The following is a 20,161-nucleotide window of genomic DNA, read 5'->3' as shown; positions in this document are numbered from 1 at the left end:
TATGATGATGTGCACATAAGGTAGGCTTCCTTTATATCCTGTTTTAAGATGAGCCAAGGGCCAAACCTTGTCCTCGAGTGGCTTTCTAAGCTCCATCTGTCCCAGTATGTGGAGTCTTTCATTGACAATGGGTATGATGATTTGGAAGTGTGTAAACAGATTGGAGAGCCAGACCTGGATGCCATAGGTGTCCATATTGAGTACCACAGACACAGGCTGATAGCAGCAGTCCAGAAACTAAAGGATGAGGACAGACGGAAAGCACCAAGCTACTATTTCACCTTAGAGCCTCTGGGAACTTCAACTTGCAACCACTCTTTGCAATCAAACAGAGAGGATGACTTCAGGACTTTGGGGACACACTCTCGCACAGCAGGGATACACCAGGCCTCCTGTCCTGGAAATCATAACCCACGATTCACTGATTGTAATGACTTTGTGACTTATCCCAAACTGAAGCTCAAGGTCCTGATAAGGGATAAACTTGCAAAGGATGGAATCAACCTGGGAGAGGCACCTTACACCCATAAGGTAGGCAAATTTTACTTCCTTCTTTTACAGTATGTCGACACTAAATGCTGGCTCTTCAAGCGCTGTCTCATTGAATTTAATACGCTTACTTTGTTATGTTGGTGATGAAGAGTGTGACAAATTTCTTTGAGGGTGCTGACGTCCACTGGTTCTTATTTAAGGTTCCAAGATTGCTCTGGTTTCTCTGGCAAAGGTCTACTAACATACAGTATAGTGTTGTGAATTTCATACCGATAATGGGCTCTGATTTCTGTGATTTTTTTTTTATGGAGTGAGTGTAGTGGAACAAGATTTATAGTTTCTTCTGCAAGAGAGGTCTTGTTTGTAACTCAGCTGGTAACAATAATCACTGTAGAGCTACACATGAGCTTTATACTTAACTGTTAACACATAACCATTGAACAGGGGTTAAAGATCAACTGACTTCTGCGGGCAGATCAGTGGGACAGTGGATCAGTCTACCATGATGACAGATGTCTTCTGCACGGATCATACATTACTGACAGCATGCCATTTAATTTCTGGGGATCTTCTCTGCTCTGACAATTGTCCAGTCTGTGTTGACTGCAGAGACCTTCAGTTAATGTAATTGCAGAGGATAGTTATTCTGCTTTGGCAACGACCAAATCCATTCAGTCTTTAATACACTCAGTGAGAGGTCTGAGGCCAGCTGAGAGGCACATTTGGCATATTTTCAACAATCTGTCGCTGTCAGTGGATGGCGTGATTGATGGATGCTGGATTTGATTGTATCACAGAAAAACTGATGTTAACCATTAGAGGAAACATGGTACACTGGTGATATGAATCTGTTTTAGCTGCATCGTAACAGCCTGTCAGAAGGAATCCCTGCGAAGAAGCACTGTTGGATACCTCCCCAGAATATCTTTACACTTTCCCACCCGAGGCGCAGTTCCTTCTCTTGGCAGTGGCACTTAGCCAGGAGAGAACTTTACTTAACTTGAGTGCCTATTTACAAACCTTCCTTTTGTGCAGCATTATGAACCCTATGAGGAAAATAGTTTATTCTGACTCAATAATGGCAATTGGATTGTAAAAGTTTATTTCACCTCTCTGGGTTTCCATTAGCTTTAAAGTAGTTGCATTGTTTCAACAGTACTGTGTGTTTCTGGCCAGTTTTACAGTTAGAAGTGTACACTGTTCATGAAAGATTCAGAGGCTATAAACTACTAAGTGCAGTGGCACTTTGTGGTTCACTTCCAGCCTTTTTGTAGGTTACAGCCAATGCTTGCACAGTTAGATTCACGTAGGAAAGTTTCTTTAATTCTGCAGAGTTAAAGGCATCACCAGCTGCAGTCAGCACAGCCATACGTGAGTTTTAAGGTTATTCACAGGGCAAAACCCATGAAGGATGTTACTGAACCAGATTTTGAAGTGGTGGGGATGGGATAGTTGCTACGTTTATGCTCTACTAGTTAGCTGATGCAGCATGTACAAAGTCGAAATGATCATCACTAACAAATGATTTATGTTACTTTGCTTTTCCAGCTTTACACTGTTTGCTTAACATTTGGCAAAGTATGCCATCCAGCTGGATTTTGTTAAGAAATAGGTCAACCTTTTTGGCTAATTTAACTTGCATTATGAGGAAATGCATGATCACACCATTTCCTCAGTGAATATCGAGTACCTGCTTGAATTCAGATTGAGATCATACAACAGTACGGCGTGTCCTCAGGCCCTGCTCTGTCTGCTGATCAGGTCTTGCAGTTGTTCGCATCTGTAATCCAACAATGCTTCCGCCTCTGGTTTGATAGTGCATGCAATCAATTCCCAATGAGCACTGTGCTTTCCTGACTCTTTTGCACGCATGACTAGTTCACACAGGCCCACAGGACCTATCAGTGAGGGTTAGAGGGGGAGAAAAAAAACTAATGCGATAAAGGCTGGTTGAGCTGTAAGTGATCTAAACAATGGCACAACAACATGATGATGATGTGTATTAGGGATTTCAACATGGAAATGCAAAATCCAACCTAAAAAGAAAATTCCCAGGACATTTACAACTATGAACTTGTCCTGCCCAAAGAAACCAAAAGGAGCAAACATTTCACAGCCAGGTTTCAGTGTAGCTTTAAAGGTCTTGTTATCACATTTTACAGTGTAGTTTGTGTGTGTATACACAAACCTGGATTTACCTGGTGTAGGAAAACCTGAGGTTTCCATTCAAAGGTAGATTGATAAAAAATGCATTCACATTCATGTTGGCAAAACTGACTGACTGCACAAAATTGCTCTGTGCTTCAATGAGTCACTTCACTTGTTTGCAGCTTTTAAAGGATATTGCAAACATAAATAATATAATACTGTAAACATACCAGATGCTCATGTTGACCAACCTGATTTTTATGTTCAATACTACAGGATAAATGCCAAGCTTCCTCTCAAGCTGAGCATCTGCTCATAAAAAATAATGCACTTCGACATTTGGGAGGCAGCTCCTCTATGCTGCTTTCTCACCTTGTGACAAAACACACATTTTGCCTGTTGCAGATTTATAATTTGGTTGTTAACTTCTGCAAGATGACTAAAAAAGCATTCCTAATGTGCATCAAATGATGCTCTGTCATTCAACAGCAAAACATTCATTATGTTCGTCACACCCTGACCCGGTTGGGAAGGATTCCCTTTTTTAGCCGTCTTAACAAAGAGCTTCAAATCCCTAGAAGGCCTCACTGCAGTGCCCAGCCTGAAAAACATCCTTAGAATGGGGAACAAATGTTAGTTGTTCAGAAGATTTCCCTGTGTTGCTCTGCCAGAGGATCGGAGGACAAGCAAAACCAGCAGGACTCTTTTGTCAGAAGAAAAGCCAGTTTGAATGGAACCTGGCAAAATACAAGCTCTGCAGCAGCTGACAGCTGTCGCTGCTTTTGTCACAATAAAATAGAGGCTGAATAGAACTGTTTTCTCTGAACAAAGTTAGGTTTGAATTAGGGCCGTTGCTGTAATATCTGGATGAGGATCTGTAAACAAATGAGACGGTGGTTTTGTGGTTTAACGGTTGATAACAGCAGTTTGTTTTTCTTCTGTTTACTTAAGTGCTTCCACCTTTTAAAACAAGGGAACTTGTTACTTGGGTGGGGTTTAGTTAGCACAGTTGTCTCACAGCAACACGTTTCTGGGTTTGAGGACAGCTGGGTCTGTTCTGTGTAGAGTTTGCATGTTTTTCCTGTGTCCATATCAGTCTCTCTTTTAATGCATCTCGGGTGATTTTTACTTGACTGTTTTAGCACTATAACAGACTGGTGAAGTAATTTGTACTTCGCTTCTCATCAAATCAGTTAATGACTCCTATTGTTAGCATTTTCAGATTACACTAAAACTACCCTTTCTTGATTTGAATATCAATAGCCTAACACGACTGCATGTCAGACTGCTTGTATAAAAATCTATAAATCCATATTTGGTTTTGTTGCATTGTGATCTATCCATTACCACTATCATCTTACTTACCGTGTAGTGTACATAGGGTGGGCCTACTTAGGGCCTTTACTCATGTTATGTCAGTATAGATTAAGTCAAACCATTGGGCCATTACTGAAGTATTGCTGGATTATTGCACTGATGGTGCTGAGGGGGAGTTGAACATTATTGCACACAGCACTCAGAAGCTTAACATGCCATTAACATGCTTGTCGCTTATAGTTTGGGATTCCATACATTCGTGTCCGGCTTGTTTCTCGTGCAGTAGTCTGTCCCGCTCCCCAACCAAACAGGACTGTACAAGGACAGCTGTGATTGTACCAGCGTATATTCAGCCGCTCCACATTACATCAGTGCTGAGTGGTATCAGAGCCGCATATGTTGTTCACACAGGGAATACTGTGCTATGTATAATGTAAACCCTTGTGTTAAGCAGGACATAATCACTGACCTATATTTGTGAATTGAAGATTAGAATTGTCCAGGGTCAGTGGACTAGAGGTTGGAGACAGATGCAGCCAGCAGCTTGTTGTTCTGCGCATTTTTCTCAATCCAGTTAATTTTCCCATTGAACAGGCCTCTGCCCTCATGTAGCTTCCAAGTAGAAATTATTCAGAAGAGCATCTGGAAGGGCTTTGCCCCCGAGACATCAAGACACGTGCATCACACACACAGCAACACACCATTTACATGCTAATTCTAGACTTAATTTGATAACTCAAGAAGAGAGGGTCTTGTTTTTCTTTTTACTTTGATTGAAAAGTGTTTTGCTTCGGAAATCCTCCTCCATCTACAGCCTTATACTTCTATGTTGCTTCAGCTATTGTATAACAATGCTAAGTAGGTCTTTGAAACTATGCGTCGCTCTCTGAATTTAAATCACCGAGCAGTGGAGAGAGCCTCCTTTGCTTTGTGGCAGACACACGCAAGAGACAGCTGAAATGAGAGAGGAAGTTTTAAGTCTCTATCAGAGTGAGCACTGAAACCAACACTGAATGTTTTACTCTTCTTAATGCCTGTTCCTAATATTGGCGATACATTTAACGTTAGACTCATAATTTCTTCAGTTTTACCTTTGTTGATGCACTTTCGGACCCACCTATCAGTATAATTGCTCTTTGGAAAGTTTTTCTTGTTTCCAAGCATAAAAATGAGAAGAATTCTCTTTTTTTTTGATCATACAAGTTATCCCACTGCTTTTTAAAAGTTATTTTGTGATAGAAATAATGAAAATACATTAAGCACTTAACTTTATGAATGTCCAACATAACCTTCGACCTTGCACTGTTTTTTCCCGATGTATTTGAATGTCTGCCTGGCCCTAACCCTTCTCTCTATCCCTCTGATTGTTGCGTCACCATCAGGCTCTTGGAGTTCTTGGAGCTGCATTACATTGACCTTGATCACGTTCCATTACAAAGGTCGAACCTGCCCTCCGCTGGGCTATTTTTACTGCCTGTGCGAGATGGGGCCATTTCAGCAGTATTTTCAGTCAGTCAAGCAAAGGGAACCTCGTTGTAAGAGGGAGATTAGAGGGCTTTCCTTTCAAAGAGAGGGCCCATTACTCTAATGCAGTTATATTTGTCTGTTGTTATTTATTAATGCATTAGGTTTTGCATTTTGCATGATTGGATGCAATGCATTGAAACATTGTACAGGTTTGATGTAATCTAATCAGTTCAAGACCCAAGAGTCTTATTTACACTACACAGCTTTTTATTTCATTCATATAGCTGTTCATCTGCACTATTTAAAATATATATGACACAAAGTTCAAATTGAAATAATGTAAACTACATTTCCAGGGATCTATTCATCATGTTGGTAAATGTATATAATACTGAGAGCACTCAAATTTAAGGCTAAATTATTGTAATTTCTTTGCAGTTGTATTCTTTTTTTAAGACTCTGTTTACATCTGCAGTTAGAAACTAAATATTTGTTAACGTTCATTAAACATCACTGAGACCACCCTAAGCCTAACTGAACCGTCTAGACGCCCTTTGGTATCTACAATAATCCATCATGGATTTGTATGTCTGTAGCACAAACACATTTTTGCGTGACAATAAAAGGGACTGTGCCTTTTTTCCCTCATCATTAGAGACATTGCAAGCTATTAGTCCTGTATTTCTTTTGAAATATAGGTCATGTATGGATTGCAGCTTATAATTTGTTTACATGCTCAGACTCTCTTGGTACATTAGTGTTCATTCCACGCGGCACATATTAATAATGTGACTTATTGTGATTGAATGAATGAAGAAAAGGCATGAATCCATTCAGCATGATTTTTTTTTCAAAGCAAGACAGGTAATTTTATTCTTGGCAGTATCACACATTTAAAATCGATTTTGTTCTACAGACTTGATACTTTTACTATTATTATTATACTGCATTTTTGTATTAGTTATGTTTGTCTGCATTGCAGGTGCAGCTGTACAGCATTATTTTCTATTGAACACAACACCACATATTTTGCCCATCAGATGTGGTAAAAGGTAGAGAACACATGTAGCTGCCCTTATTATGAAAGTCAGACCTGAATAGTAAAACACACAACTCTATCATGTATATATTTATTTTCACTTTTCCAAGACTCTGCATGTGACAAATGGATAAAATTAAAGTAAAGGATACTAATCCATTGTTTGAGATCCATTTCATTGTCGTCATTTATATTTACCTTTTTTCCCATCTCACCCACACAGACACAGGAGAAGCCCGTCGCTCATTCAAAATGCAAAAGGATTAAAAGAAACAAGGCAACCATGGGGTAGACATGACAAATCTCTGCAGATGTTTAGCAGCCGGTTTTAGAATTTAGTTGAAGTTTTTCTTCAACTCGGCTGTTGTCTCGTAACACCAAAATCTTTCCTGAATGATGCTTAAAGACAGATGTAAGCGAAATTCATCTCTCAACTTCAACTATTCCCTTGTCATAGTCTTAGTAGAGGACTGTGTTTGTTAGCCACTGTAGCATCCTGTCAGATTGCCTCTGAGACACTAGGTAATGCATTTTTAATTGTAAAACAAACTACATCAAAGGTTTTTCTAAAATAAAATTTTAATAAGCTGTGAATCTGGTTGCCTCTGTCCTCTCGACAAAGCTCCTCTTGCTTTTGTTTTGTTACCGTCTCCACAGTCTCCCAAACAGATTCAAGTAGATTCTGAGGAATACAGCTGTGTTGAGAATAACAAGGAAGCACCAACAATGCAACTCTCGCCTTTTCATTCACTTTTAATGTAAACATCTGCACAGCTCTCATAGAGGCCTTCATCAATCAAACATGATGTTTTTCCCTTCTGACTAGTTTAAGGAAGAGTTAACCTTTTGACCTCAGTTTTAGTGTGGATAAAAACACAGAAACTCAGAGAGCCTGGCAGTTACCGTAGAGACTACAATAATCAGCAATGAATGGGAAGTGTTTGAAATTTGACCGGCTGACTGGTTAAAGACCAAATCAAGTCACCAGCAAATTAATTTCGCAATGTACCCACTGATGATGTCATGTCAGCCAACAGTAACAAACGTTTCAAATATCTAGGACACCATTGTTGCTTCTTAAGCTTTGTTTGCAGGCACACAGAGAGAGCATCCTCTTACTGAGACCTATGATTACAATGACCATTTCAAACCCACATTTGTGGTCAATCTTATTGGCTCAAAATACTTTAAAAGTCCTTCTTCCACAACCCTCTTCCTTAAATGGTTTGAATGCAGGTTAGGCTGCATTCAAAGGTTAGGTTGGCTTCGGCGCATGTGTGAGTGAGCCAAGCACAAACTGTCTCTATTTTGTGCTTACTTTTTACAATATACAGTGTTAAGACACTGGATCACATATTTTGTTTCCTGTTTAAAGTGCAATTCTGTAGTTCAGCATTGATGTGGAGGGATTGACTGTTGCTAACTGGACTCAGAAATGTATGTATGACAGCACTCTCAAAGAATGCCTGTTAATTGTATTAGGCTTTGAGTTTGTTTTTGCTCATGTTTCTGTACATGTCATGTAAATATATATGAGAGGTCAATGGGACACTTCCGTGCTTTGACTTTTGTAGCTTCCAGTAAATCTCAGGCTTCCAATCCATCTGTGTGACGTGGTAGCCCATTAGTGATATGGCCCTGGAGGGCCACGGGGATTAGACTTCCGTCACTGTTACAGCTTGTGCAATGTGCCATGACATGACATCAATCCATTTAAGTCAGGATGCCACAGTTGATCTTTTTTCTGGGGGGTTTTTTCACTCTGGGTGTTAGACAGCATCAAGTGAATGACAACAGACAAATAAGGCTGAGTGGACTTGAGGAATTTAGCTGACGCCTGAAAGTGATTGGGCATCTTCTGTTGATTTAGCTTAGGGAGGCTAAATCATTTTATTATTAGTTCATTTTATGATTCTCACCTCTTATAAAAGCTTTTTGCAGAAAAGCAGCTTACTGTTTTTACATACGGAAATTTAGTTTCATGAATTAAATTTGTAATAATATTGTCCCAGATTTGCATTAAAAATATATTGCTGTTGAACAGTAACATGGCATTTGTTGGCTACCCCACTGAGAACTTAAATGGACTGCTGCATTTTGCCCTTTCAAGTGTAAATCCCACAGTGTGAGGAGCGTTTACACATCAGTTTTAGTTTGTCCAGTGACCAGCAGTCCCATGCAGCAGCCTCCCCACAGAGTCTGCTGCTGCCTGCATCCACTGGTAGTCTGCAGTGCAGGAGTTCCCTGCTTGGACTCCATCCAGCTGTGTAGTATTGGTTCGATCAGTGCAAGGTCTGCCCACGCTAGTGAGCCTTCATGCTGTAAAACCAGCATTATACCTGACCTTTCACTGAGGCTGTGGGCCTTTTTATAGAGAAAAGCCAAGGTCACACTCCTGTTGTGCAGTGAATACTGTATCTTCATATTATGACCCACTTTCTTCCCCTCTTCCTCTCAACATCAGCTAAGACCCTCCTCCCTTATGAATTACATATGACAAGTCAACTGACACTATTGCATACATTTAACCACAACAAACTGTTAGCTGAGCTGCTTCCCTGGTGAACCATTTGCATAAAATATAGCAGTTCTTGTAGTCACTGCCATGTGCAATTAAGAGGATGTAATTCTTCAATTCATCCCTATTATCCTGCATTTGGTTTCCTGGGAACATTTAATGTGCTCGATGTCCCCTTTTCATCATGCATAATGCATTCAGTCCGATAACATAATATTTAAATATATATTTCTATAGTTATGTGGAGCAGCTGTAGCGCTATTGTTTGCTTGCCTCAGGTTCACCCATTAGCCTCTTTTCTTCAGGCTCAGTGGATTGTTATGAGCTTATGTGAGCTGTTTGTCATTTTCTTACTCATGTGGAAGGCAGATATGAAAGTTATATCTGCTGAATAATTGTCCATCTCAAGTGAGAAAGAAGAAGAAAACTCAACCAATAAGTGCTCAGAAAATAAAAAGAATGAAATGTTTTGCAGCTATTTTTGTACATTTTGTCTTAATTTGATGCTGTTCAGATTCTGCAAACAATTTTTACTTTGAACTCCACATCTTACATCAAACCCTCCTCTCTGTATAGGTTAGAAACCATAGCTTAAATGAAATCACAACAAGCAAGTTGTATTCTAAAAGCTAGAAATACAACTAGACCGACTGTGTTGAAGCTTATGTAACTCAAGTTTTTTCAGAAAGCACAGAAAATCATTGCCTGCTATTTAGGGAACATCTGATCCACTGCCTTTAGGGTTGTCAGATCACACAACCATTAAATGAATCACTCCAACAGACTGATGAGTAATTCAATTTCAAACCTATAAAACCATAACATACACACTGTATGCTCCACACTGGCTCCAAAAGGCGGCAACACTTTAAATGGTTAATTGTATAAATCTAAATGTTATGTATTTTTAACTGGGACAGAAGTAGCTGCAAGCTGAAGTTGTCAAATTGAGGTTAAAGCTTGGACGTCTGTTACAGCAAAGGGCTGATATATTCCACACAGATTCAGACACTGCTAGTGTGTTATGTTAAACCTATGCTGCCCTTCATTAAAAATGCATCACTTTTCTGTGTTGCGAATGTTTAAAAAGGGTAAACAGTGTGGTCCACTTGAGTGTAACAGACTGAAGTCACGCGAAACAGAAGAAAATGGCTTTTTCTCAAGTTAGTAGCTTCACACCAGGAGTGTGCAGCCTGGTGTGCAGGTACAGTGTTAAGGTGTCAAATTGTTATGACCTGCATATTCCTTTTTCTTTTGGAAACTATTAAACCGAGCTCAAGATAACTTCTTTCCCAGAAGGGAAATTCATCTTGTTTGCAACTTGAAAGTGAAGAATATTTATCAGTCACTCTATTAGTCGCTGCAAAGTTGTTAGCTACCAGTGAATCTTGAAATAACTGTCTACATCTTGCTTGTCTGTGATCCCTAAATGTTTCTCTCCAAATACAAGAGAAAGGGATGAATATACCTCTTATTGTTAAACAATAAAAGACCTCCATTTAAGGTTTAAAGCCAGCTTTCTATTGTCTTTGTCTTGCTGCTCATCAGTCTCATCAAGAGCTTCCAAGCTGCATATCTCTTACATCTTATCTGAATACATGTGGCAACTCTTTGAATAATGGATATCAGTGTTTTTCCTGCCTCAGCAACAGCGAGGAAGCATGCTCCTCTAAAAAAGCTTCTGCCGAGCAGGCTTTGCCTCCTGGGAAAGTAGAGTGGAGAAATACTGTAAGTGGAGTTCTCTCTGTAATAGTTTTGTATGACTGTGCATCCCTAAGGTGAACACAGGCAAGCAGAGGGAAAGTGATATTGCTGTAAGAGTATTACAAGAGTACCCTAAGAGTGGGTGTTGTGTTATAAACTGTTGGAATTAGGGCAAAAAGAATTGTGCGGGACGCTGCTGCCGTTTGGGCCTGAAGGTTTTGGTCAGTTTCCTCTGTTTGTCTTGAGAAACATCAAAGTTAGTGGTGTTGTTTTTTTTTCTGTGATGACTGTATGTGTAGTCGTGGCGGTGCTGCAGGGTTTCATAGTGCCCTTCTCTTTTGCTTACATTCTAATGTCTCACTGTTTACTGTAGAGTCTTTGTTGGGGGGGCTTAGTGAAAGGGTTGTCGCTATTGGTATGCTTAGTCTTTAATCTTACAGTAGGACGCTGTACAGTGTGTTGGGGGTTACCAACTGTCAGTGCAATATAAAAGATCCAAAATACTCTACATTAAAACGTGGTTCAGTTGACTGCATGACATGATGTGTTTAACAGGATTGGATTACACTGCTTTGTAATTAGCTTGTTGTAGTAACAATCAAATCTGCCTCGGATATGACGCCAGATTAAATGATTGTACAAACCCGAGCTTTCACACTGTAAATTCTAACTAGTTAAGTTTACTTAAAAAAATAGGAAACCAATTTCCTTTGGGAAAAGTAAGTAAAAGAACTTAACAGTGTCAAGTCATGTGAAATGATTATGTGTTTGGAATGAACATGCATTATTTGAGTAAGCTGTACTTTTTTAAAGACGTGAAAGTACACTGTAAAACCTGACAAGTTAGTTTAACTCAAACCTAACTCTTTTATTTATTGTTAAGGTAACTTAAATAAGTAAACAGTACCCATTCCATTCAGTGTACTGAACTTCAAATGAGTGAGTCTTTTGACTAGGTAAGATGAACTTAGTTAAGTAGTTTAACTTAAAACTCTCCTGTGTCGACTAATTTCAATTGAGGAAACCAATTACCTTAAACAATAAGTTGCATTAACACAAAACAAATACCGTAAAATTTAGTGTATAAGATGCACTTAATAGTCCAATGTCCTCAAATCAATGTTAGATGTTAATACTCACTTGAACAAATAAGACACACCTCATCACATTGGATTTATTTGCTGCTGATTTTTTATATCAATATTTTTGTGTAAAATTTTATGGCTTTTTTCGGGGATGGTTTCAAAATGTTTCAACAGACATGCACCGTCATGATCACCATTGCAGCCGCCACCCTTACAACACTCAACATTACCGTAGGCTGCCAGCTGCCGCTAGCTATCGCACCTGGACCATCATTGGTCTGTTACCAGACTTTGTTCAATTGTCGTCAATTTGAGAACGAAGTACATCTCAGAACAAGCCCAGACAGACAAAAGCTTATCAAAGCTGATTTCTTCCCAAGACTAAAATAGCCCAAATGCTGTATACTTGTATTTCTAAATGTAACGCCTGAGATTTAATAGTTTTTTGAAGGTGCAATAAAGCTCTAATGCTGAGTAAATAATGTTCTATAATCATACCTTGAACCATGTCCTTTCCTTTTCAAAAGAAGAGGTAAAGAAAGTGGACAGAAGTGCTACACATGCAACATAGTCTTCATAAGTCTCATAGCTCCTGTCATCTGTATCGTCTCCGTTCTATTTGTGGGTAAAGTCTTGATTGTCCCTTAGTGTGACATTGTAAAATTCATTCCCCCAACAGTCCTCAGGCAGCAAGCCCAAAAACCAGACCAGCTATGAATAATACAAACATCTTCTGGCCTGTGTGCCAAGTGGCTTAGTGGCTCTGTGAAATGCTAAAGAAGATGTGTGATAGTGGAATCAACCCATCACAAACACAGTGATATAGTTTTGCTTGTGTCTACATAGCTTCTTCTTCATGTTGCCAGAGGACTTAACTTTTAGTTGATGAGGGTTGTTTTGCTTTGGATAAATTAATATGTAGTTAAATCTAGATGTAGATGTAGAGCTGAACTTAGAGAAGATACTGCAGGCTCTGGTTACAATCTTCTGTGCCGATCATGTGACATCCATTTAGAACTGAAGCAATGTTCAAGCAAGAGTGGAATTAATTGGCTCGTGTTACCTCCCAATTACCACTTGATTAGGGAATTCCCCCCGGTGCAGTTAAATCGATCCCACTCAGTCTGTGTAATTGTAGTTCAGATTTCCGGTTATGTGCGGGAGGTCTTTCTTCCACCCTTTCAGCATCTTTTGCAAAGAAAGGCAGAGCAGAAATGGGAATTTGATCTTGAAAAGTCGTAGTATGTGCACCTGTGCATTGTTTGCTGTTTTATAATGACTCTCCAGATAATGATTTATTGAAATACAATGCCTTCAACAGGATGAACAGCCGCTTTAATTATCCATGCTGTAATTGAGGCCGAGCCATGTTCTCTGCTCATACCAGATCATTGATGTTAATTTTCCTTTACTGTGATCTTTTGTAACATTTTAGCCAACAGCTGTTTTATCTGATCTAAAATCTGTATTTTTCTCCTTTATAATCATTTTAATTTCTCAGGGCAAATGGGGGTGAGATGCATTTCTTTCTATTGACACCGAAGCGACACAAATCTGCAGCTTATAACACTTATTGCTTTCTATGCATGCCTACACCTCAGTAGTTATGGATGCATGTCATTGTTAACAGACAAATAAGCATCTGTTTACAGTAACATCTGTGCTTAATCTTGAATTACATAACATTTAATTACACAACATGCCTCTTTGTTTCTTCAATCTGTTTATTAACCGAAATCACATTGAAATAACATTGAAAGCGCTGGATCGCAGCTGCAGAGAGCCGGTCCCTTAACCATTAAGGCACTCACTTACATTATAATAGAACTGTGTGCCTATTTTGGTCAGAAATGCTTGACTCTGAGCACTGCAGAGATTTTCCTCTCTGCGGTTCAATCTGATATTGTGTCCATTAGGAACGGTGTGTGTGGACGTACTGCATGTCACTGAGAATAAGTGATGAAGAGACTACACTGCGATTCAAGTGACTGACCTTGATGTGATCTGATAATGTCATGTAGAAGCAAAGGAAGGGGCACTGCAGTCCTCTTTTCCCTCGACAGTGTCTGGCTTGCTTTTTGCTTTGATGCATACAGCAAAGGTGCATCGCCTTAAAAGTACAGCATTCTGAAACAATGTGTATAGATCAGGTGGATTCAGTTTCACCTGCCGGAGGATATTAGATCTCTGCTGAGAATATGCGAAGCTCCATCTGCTTTCCCAATACAATGAAAAAGTAGGGCTTTATGTGCGGTACTGTAAGCTCTGCAAAATGTTGAAAAATCATAGCAGAGCTTCAACGATGTGCCGGTTAAACAGGATAATCCACGGGCCTCGCGTGAACACTCCCACTGAAAACACCTGCCTCTCAGATTAGGAAAAAAATGATAACAAACCAATAATATCAAAGTACTTTAAATCCATCCCCACCTCTGCCTAACCTCTTATTTATTCAAAGGCACAGAGGGATTTTACAAAGCCCTGTGAGAAGTCATTTGGGATTATACAGCTATCAGGGTCAGTTCAACTTTTTTATTCTGTGCACAGAATATGCCAAAATACACAAACAGTGTCAATCTACTACCACAAGTGTTTTTCTGCCGTTGACAGGTGCATTCTGGGTAGTCATCAGCTCCATGACACCCTGTAGGTGGAGTGCCTGAGTGTTGGTTTAGTACCTTATGTAGTGTGTTTTGGAAGACTGACAGGAGGCCTGGCTTGTCTTGGTGCCCACTCTCCTGCAGGCACCCACTGTCACCCGCCCACACATGACAGCTTTGGTAGACACTGAGGACCCGGGCTCACCTTTGCACTAGCAGGTTCAGAAGTTGGCATGTCTGCTGGCGTCTACATGGCTCTCAGTGGGGGAAAAAACAATTCCATGTGGCACAATGAGGCCAACGTTTCCACCACACCGAGACCTCTGGCCTTAAGTCTGGTGGGTTGTAGGCCGGGTGATTCACTAGTGAGAGTGGAAGTGCCTCCAGTCACACAACAAATAATTATTGAGCAAATGTTTTTGGAAATGGAGAGATATGACTTATTAATGTCTTAATTCTGCTGCTGCTGTTTGACTGTGATCAAAGTAGACAGTTTACATGGAGCAGAACGTTTCCTAAATGTCACGCAGTCATTGTTTCACTGTTATGAAACACAACAAGCTTTTATTGACATTTAAATCTCAAGCTCAGTGAAAAGGTTGAGGTGAACATACTGTCCTCTCAGTGTTAATCATATTTCTATTTGATTTGAAGCACATACCGTAACAGCATTCAACAATGTCAAAAAAAAGGAAAGAGGAAAAAAGTGCTTGAAAAAAATGCTTGAAATGTGGTGTAGAAAATCAGCTCGGTGCAGTTGAGCCGGGTCAAGTATTGCTTGAAAATAGTTTAGCATTTGTTGTAATCTCTTTGATGCAGCAGATGGGTCAGGGTTATCCAGAGGGCAGGGTGAGGGCGTGCCTTTGGAGGAAAGTATCTACAGCGCTGGAGACTTTTTGCATTAGCTGCTGTAGTCACAATACACGAATGCAAATCAAACCAACTGACCAGGAAAGACTCCGGCTGGCTTCTTATTTTACCCTGTACCAACTTTGCATGTAATTCATGTTGATAAAATCTGCAGAAACAATCTGCAAAAAGACTTGTCTTACTAGTTTGATTATTTTGTTTGTGTAGTCATTAGGGATGTGCACTTTAACTGGTTAACCGACCGTTAAGAATTGTTATTTTAAACAGTTGAATTAAATGCAGTCTTTTTTTTAATATACATACGTGTTGTTAGCTGAGCTGAGCCTGAGAGGAGAGCCAAATGAAACAAGCAGTTCAACAGTTAAAAAAATGTCTCTGCTCCTAAGGACTCGTGTACGCCTGGCCTTTTTATTTTAAGTTTCCACAGCCTGTTGTTAACGTATTGACTGTTTTTGAGGAGAAATGAAACTTAACATTTATGCAACATTTACTGTATTCTCCTGTGCGTGCGTAATGGACACTGGACAGTGTATTGATATCTGTGGACACAATTACCGGTGCCACAGGTAGTTATGTCTGAGGATAATCTAAAAATACATTTACCTCCTAGTTGTGTGTGTGTGTGTGTGTGTGTGTGTGTGTATTTGTGTTTCTGCGAGTATTAGAAAGAGCTCTCATCAGAGCTTCTAAAAATTCTTTCTAAAAATGATCTTTAATTCTTAACGTTATCAGTCAGAAAAAAAAATCTAAATTAGCATCCCTAGTCCCAGACTTTTATCCAATCCAAAAAGTACATTTTAATCTTCTCGGTAAACCGGTTATTAACAGATAAGAGTGTTGGTTAACCGTTAAAAAAAACCAAATTCTAAATGCACATCCCTGATGCAAATCAATCCAACTGACCAAGAAATACTGCTGCTGCCTGCTTATTTTACTGTGTACCTACTTTGCATATAATTCATGTTGATAAAGTCTGCAAAAAGAACTGTCATACTAGTTTTTGTAAGATTCTTTCCAGCTTCAGATTTCAGCTCCATAATATGTTTGTAGTCATGAATTTCATTGGAAAACCAGGAAAAAACAATTCACTCAAAAATATATCTGTGGTTGAGTTAATCCCTAGTGTAGGGAATGCTGTCTCTCAGTTTTCATTGTTGAGTTGTTTGTGGTTCTGCATGACATGCATGAGTTTGTGTGATTCCTGGAAGACATCTTGTTTGCACACCATGAGCCAGAGTCTGCCTGCAGGGGGAGGCTCACTCTATTTGTGGCTCAAATCCACCGTGCTTTCATGTTTCACTCTCAGAAGTGTCCAAACATACTACTCGTGTTACTCAGAATCTCCACTGTGGATCTTTAACATGCGATCGCGTAGTTCAAACTACTAGTTACTCTTCAAAGTCTATTTTGATAAAACAGTGAAGTAAACAAGGGAGAGGTCAGAGTCACTGACATTTAGCTTTCAGCTTTTTAGAGTTCCTGGCTGAAGCATCCTTGAGACAAATCGATCCGAAGTGCCGCACATTTTACATGGATGACATGAGGCTCAGACAGACCCCGACAGGTTTTACAGATAATCAAGAGGTTGTTGTTTTGTGTTTTTACTGGTAAGAGGTCATTGGGTTCAGACAACTGTTGAGTTTTCCAAAAAATATCCATTATCCATGGAGGGACTGATTATTGTCTAGGTGTGTATGGAGATCGATCGGTTACATGTACACCCTGTACAAAATCTGCTTTATCAAGAAGGCCTTGCCTTACTTATCTTAATGACATTGTCAAGGTTATGTCCACGTCTGATGCACTGTATCCATTACTCACAGTTTCCTGTGTCGCCTATTAGAAAGAATCCGTAATTGCCTCCATGGTGGCCAATAAAGTCTATATGAGAAACGTGACTGTGTTCATCTATTATCTCATTAGCTCTGCAAAGTGACAGATTTATGGCTCGCCCCCTCTCGTAGAAGTTTTACGCACTGGATTCTTTATTATGCTGAGGAACTTCATTTATTCTTTAATCTGCTTCCTTTGTTCTGTGGAGAACATAAAGTAACCCGTCTAGTAACCTCATTTATGATTTAGACTAGACTAGTATGTAGATGCAGCTTACTCTGTATTAACACCACAGTATGTCCTTAGAGCATGAAGATGTGTATACAGTGTACATCTTCAGTTGTCATTGCAACCCAAACAGCATTGCCACCTTCAAAAGATCCATGCTCTGTTCATGTGAGATCCAGGTATTGACAACGCTGATACTACCTAATCTACCACATGGCCTCTAATGGCCCCCGCAACCCATACATGTAGAAAAAATGACATTTGTCAGTGGATGCAGAAATAATCTTACCTTACTTGAAAATTCAAGCTTTTTTCTCTCTTGTTCTCTTTTCCATGTTATTAACCATGGAGGACTTAAGTAGATCCGGATTGACCTCTATTTGGGAACCTTTTCCTCCCAAAAATATGCAAATTGTTTATTGCGTGTGTCATGCTAAAATCTTTAATCGAGCAGAATGCAAATTAACTTGTTTTTAAAGTTTTTTCAGAATGCGTAACTCTCAAAAACAAATCTACAAAGGACTAAAAACACACTGTACATAGGGGAACTAAAAAAAGTTTTATGACATGTTGTGGTGGATTTACACCATAACATTATTTAACTTTATGATTATTTTGCTGGATGTGGTTTGTGGTGCTGTTGAACAGTGTTGTGTTAGCGCCCGATCAGACAGAGCACCTTTTGCAGGCTGTAAAACGTGAGGCGCACCGCACTGCCTTTTTTGTAGAAGCCTACGGTTAAAAAAAGAGCAGCTCGCTGCGCCTTTGTTTTCTACTGTTGTTAAGGCAACCACCGAATCATTAGCTGTCATTAACCTAACCGTTATATTGTTAACTGACAGAAGGCCCGCCTCTCCTTTCAACCGATTGGACAATCAGAAAAAACACCAATGACGTCGGGCGCTTTTCTGCTTTGAGTTGAAGTTTTTTCAACTCGAGGCGCTCAGAGCGTTTCCTCAAAAACGCAGGATGCACAGAGTGGGAAAACGCGAGGCACTCTGCAATGCAAAAGCAGCGCGCAAAAAGCGTCCCTCTCATTGTAAACAATGACAAAAAAGCCGCCCCAGCTGCTACAACGCGTTCTCTCTGATCGGGCCCTAATGCTGACATACAGTATGAGTCTGTTATACAGTCTCCCCTTATTGTTTACAGTGCTGTGTTGCTACGCTGAGAAATGTTTTCCTTTTTATCCACTTGCATGCTTCAAAACACCTGAGCGGAAATAATGCAGAATCCCAGTTGTATCCCAAATATTTTCCATTTTGTGATCATCAGACCGGATCCTAATTTTGCCCCCTTTTCCCAGATTTTCCCCAAAGGACAGTGTCTGGACCGTCGCCATTAATGAAACTGTTCCAGTGGCTGTCCTCAATTTTCATACAGCTCTGCTATGGGGATGAGGTTTGACTTTCTGTGTTAATCAATATATAATTACACAAGCTGCTCTTGTAAAGGGACTTTCAGACACAAAGCGACAACAACACTACTGCGCGCTGAATCCTACTATTTCAAATCTATTCCCCTGCGTCAAGCAAAGCGTGAGCACTGCTTTGTGCTCTGAGGCACAACATGCCTTTAGTTACGTTCACCGATGGGTTAGCGCATATCAAAGTGCTCCAACATGGGCAGCTTGGCCTTAATCTTAAATCAACTTATGGAGCAAGTGACTCACAACTGATATAATCAGTTACACACTGTATGAGCATGGTGTTAACATCTGAGTGGCCACAAATGACACTCACCTTCAGTATATGAGCTAAGGATGCTCAGTAGACAGCATTCACTCAGCATCTGTGTCACTGTCACACACGGATGCCAGAAAGGGGGTCTCACTTTTTACCATTTGCCATATTTTTTATGTTTTTTTTATTAGATATTCTGGGAAGCGTAGTTTCTTATGTGTCCTCTCTGGAAACAGCAGAGTAAAGGATTTATTTATTCTTAAAACAAGTTGCAGTGCTGCTGTCAACCTTTCATTTGTTTTCTGTTAATATATTAATACTCATTTTGTTGTATCTGTGCCATTGAAAACATCATCATTAAACAGATTGACATTGTTCTGTTTGTTTTAGATCTGAGAACAGAATTTAAGCTTGTTTTGCAAAGATAGCTGCTCATCCATATTAATTAAAGCCCAAGTTGTTAAGCTGTGTCAGTCCGAGCTGGAGCTACTGAGTTGTTTTTGGCCTGTTTTTCTCAATTCTGTCAGATAAATAATTAGCCAGCCTCTGCACATAGCCTAGACTGCTTATGTAAAATTAAATGGATAGACGACTCGAAGGAAGGCGAAGCTCTGTTAATAAAAAACAAGACTGTATTGATTTATCCTTCCAATATGGAAGGGCATTAATGTGAGCTGGAAGTTGTAATCATACTCTAACCACCAAAAACACACACACTTGAACAGGTACAATAGAGGAAAATATCAGGCCGTACAATTTCAGTTAGGTAACCCCTGTAAAATACCATTAGATTACGTGACAGTGATATTCTAAAGTATTTCCCTCTGCGCACTATGCAAATCTTTTGTCTGATAAACAAGCTCTGCTTCTGTTTCGTACTAACTGTCTACCTGTTGGAACAAAGGGAACATTAAAAAGAGGATGTCAGTGTTCTAACTGTAACAGGGAAGCTACAAAAAAGTGCCCAATGTGCATTTTTGTGAGAAATGACAGGAAGTAGCGTGACAGTTATTGTAACTGCTGCAGGATGGACAGGGAAAATAAAGATGTTCCCCATGACCTCTGCTGAAGCCGAAGATTGACGGTCAGCCTTCTTCATGGTTTTATGAGTTATACTTTTGAATAGTGAGACAAATAAACGCTTGATAAAGAAACACATTATAAGTTCTACATGTTTT

At 39.7% G+C, this 20,161-nt stretch overlaps 1 protein-coding gene across 1 annotated transcript in view; it reads left to right on the top strand.

Annotated features, from left to right (window-relative positions):
- The first annotated feature begins 48 nt into the window (after positions 1-48).
- sash1b (SAM and SH3 domain containing 1b) overlaps positions 49-20,161 on the top strand; it is a 45,739-nt gene continuing 25,626 nt past the window's right edge. Inside the window, exon 1 of the mRNA XM_069661687.1 lies at positions 49-531. Coding sequence (XP_069517788.1) covers positions 49-531 — 483 coding nt within the window. The remainder of the gene's footprint in view (positions 532-20,161) is intronic.

This window comes from Semicossyphus pulcher, unplaced genomic scaffold (genome assembly GCF_022749685.1).
Source record: "Semicossyphus pulcher isolate SPU_LCO1_2020_fin unplaced genomic scaffold, fSemPul1.0.p SCAF_14, whole genome shotgun sequence".
Lineage (NCBI taxonomy): Eukaryota > Metazoa > Chordata > Actinopteri > Labriformes > Labridae > Semicossyphus > Semicossyphus pulcher.
The sequence above is the reverse complement of the archived record's forward strand: the minus strand, read 5'-3'. Positions and strand labels throughout refer to the sequence as shown.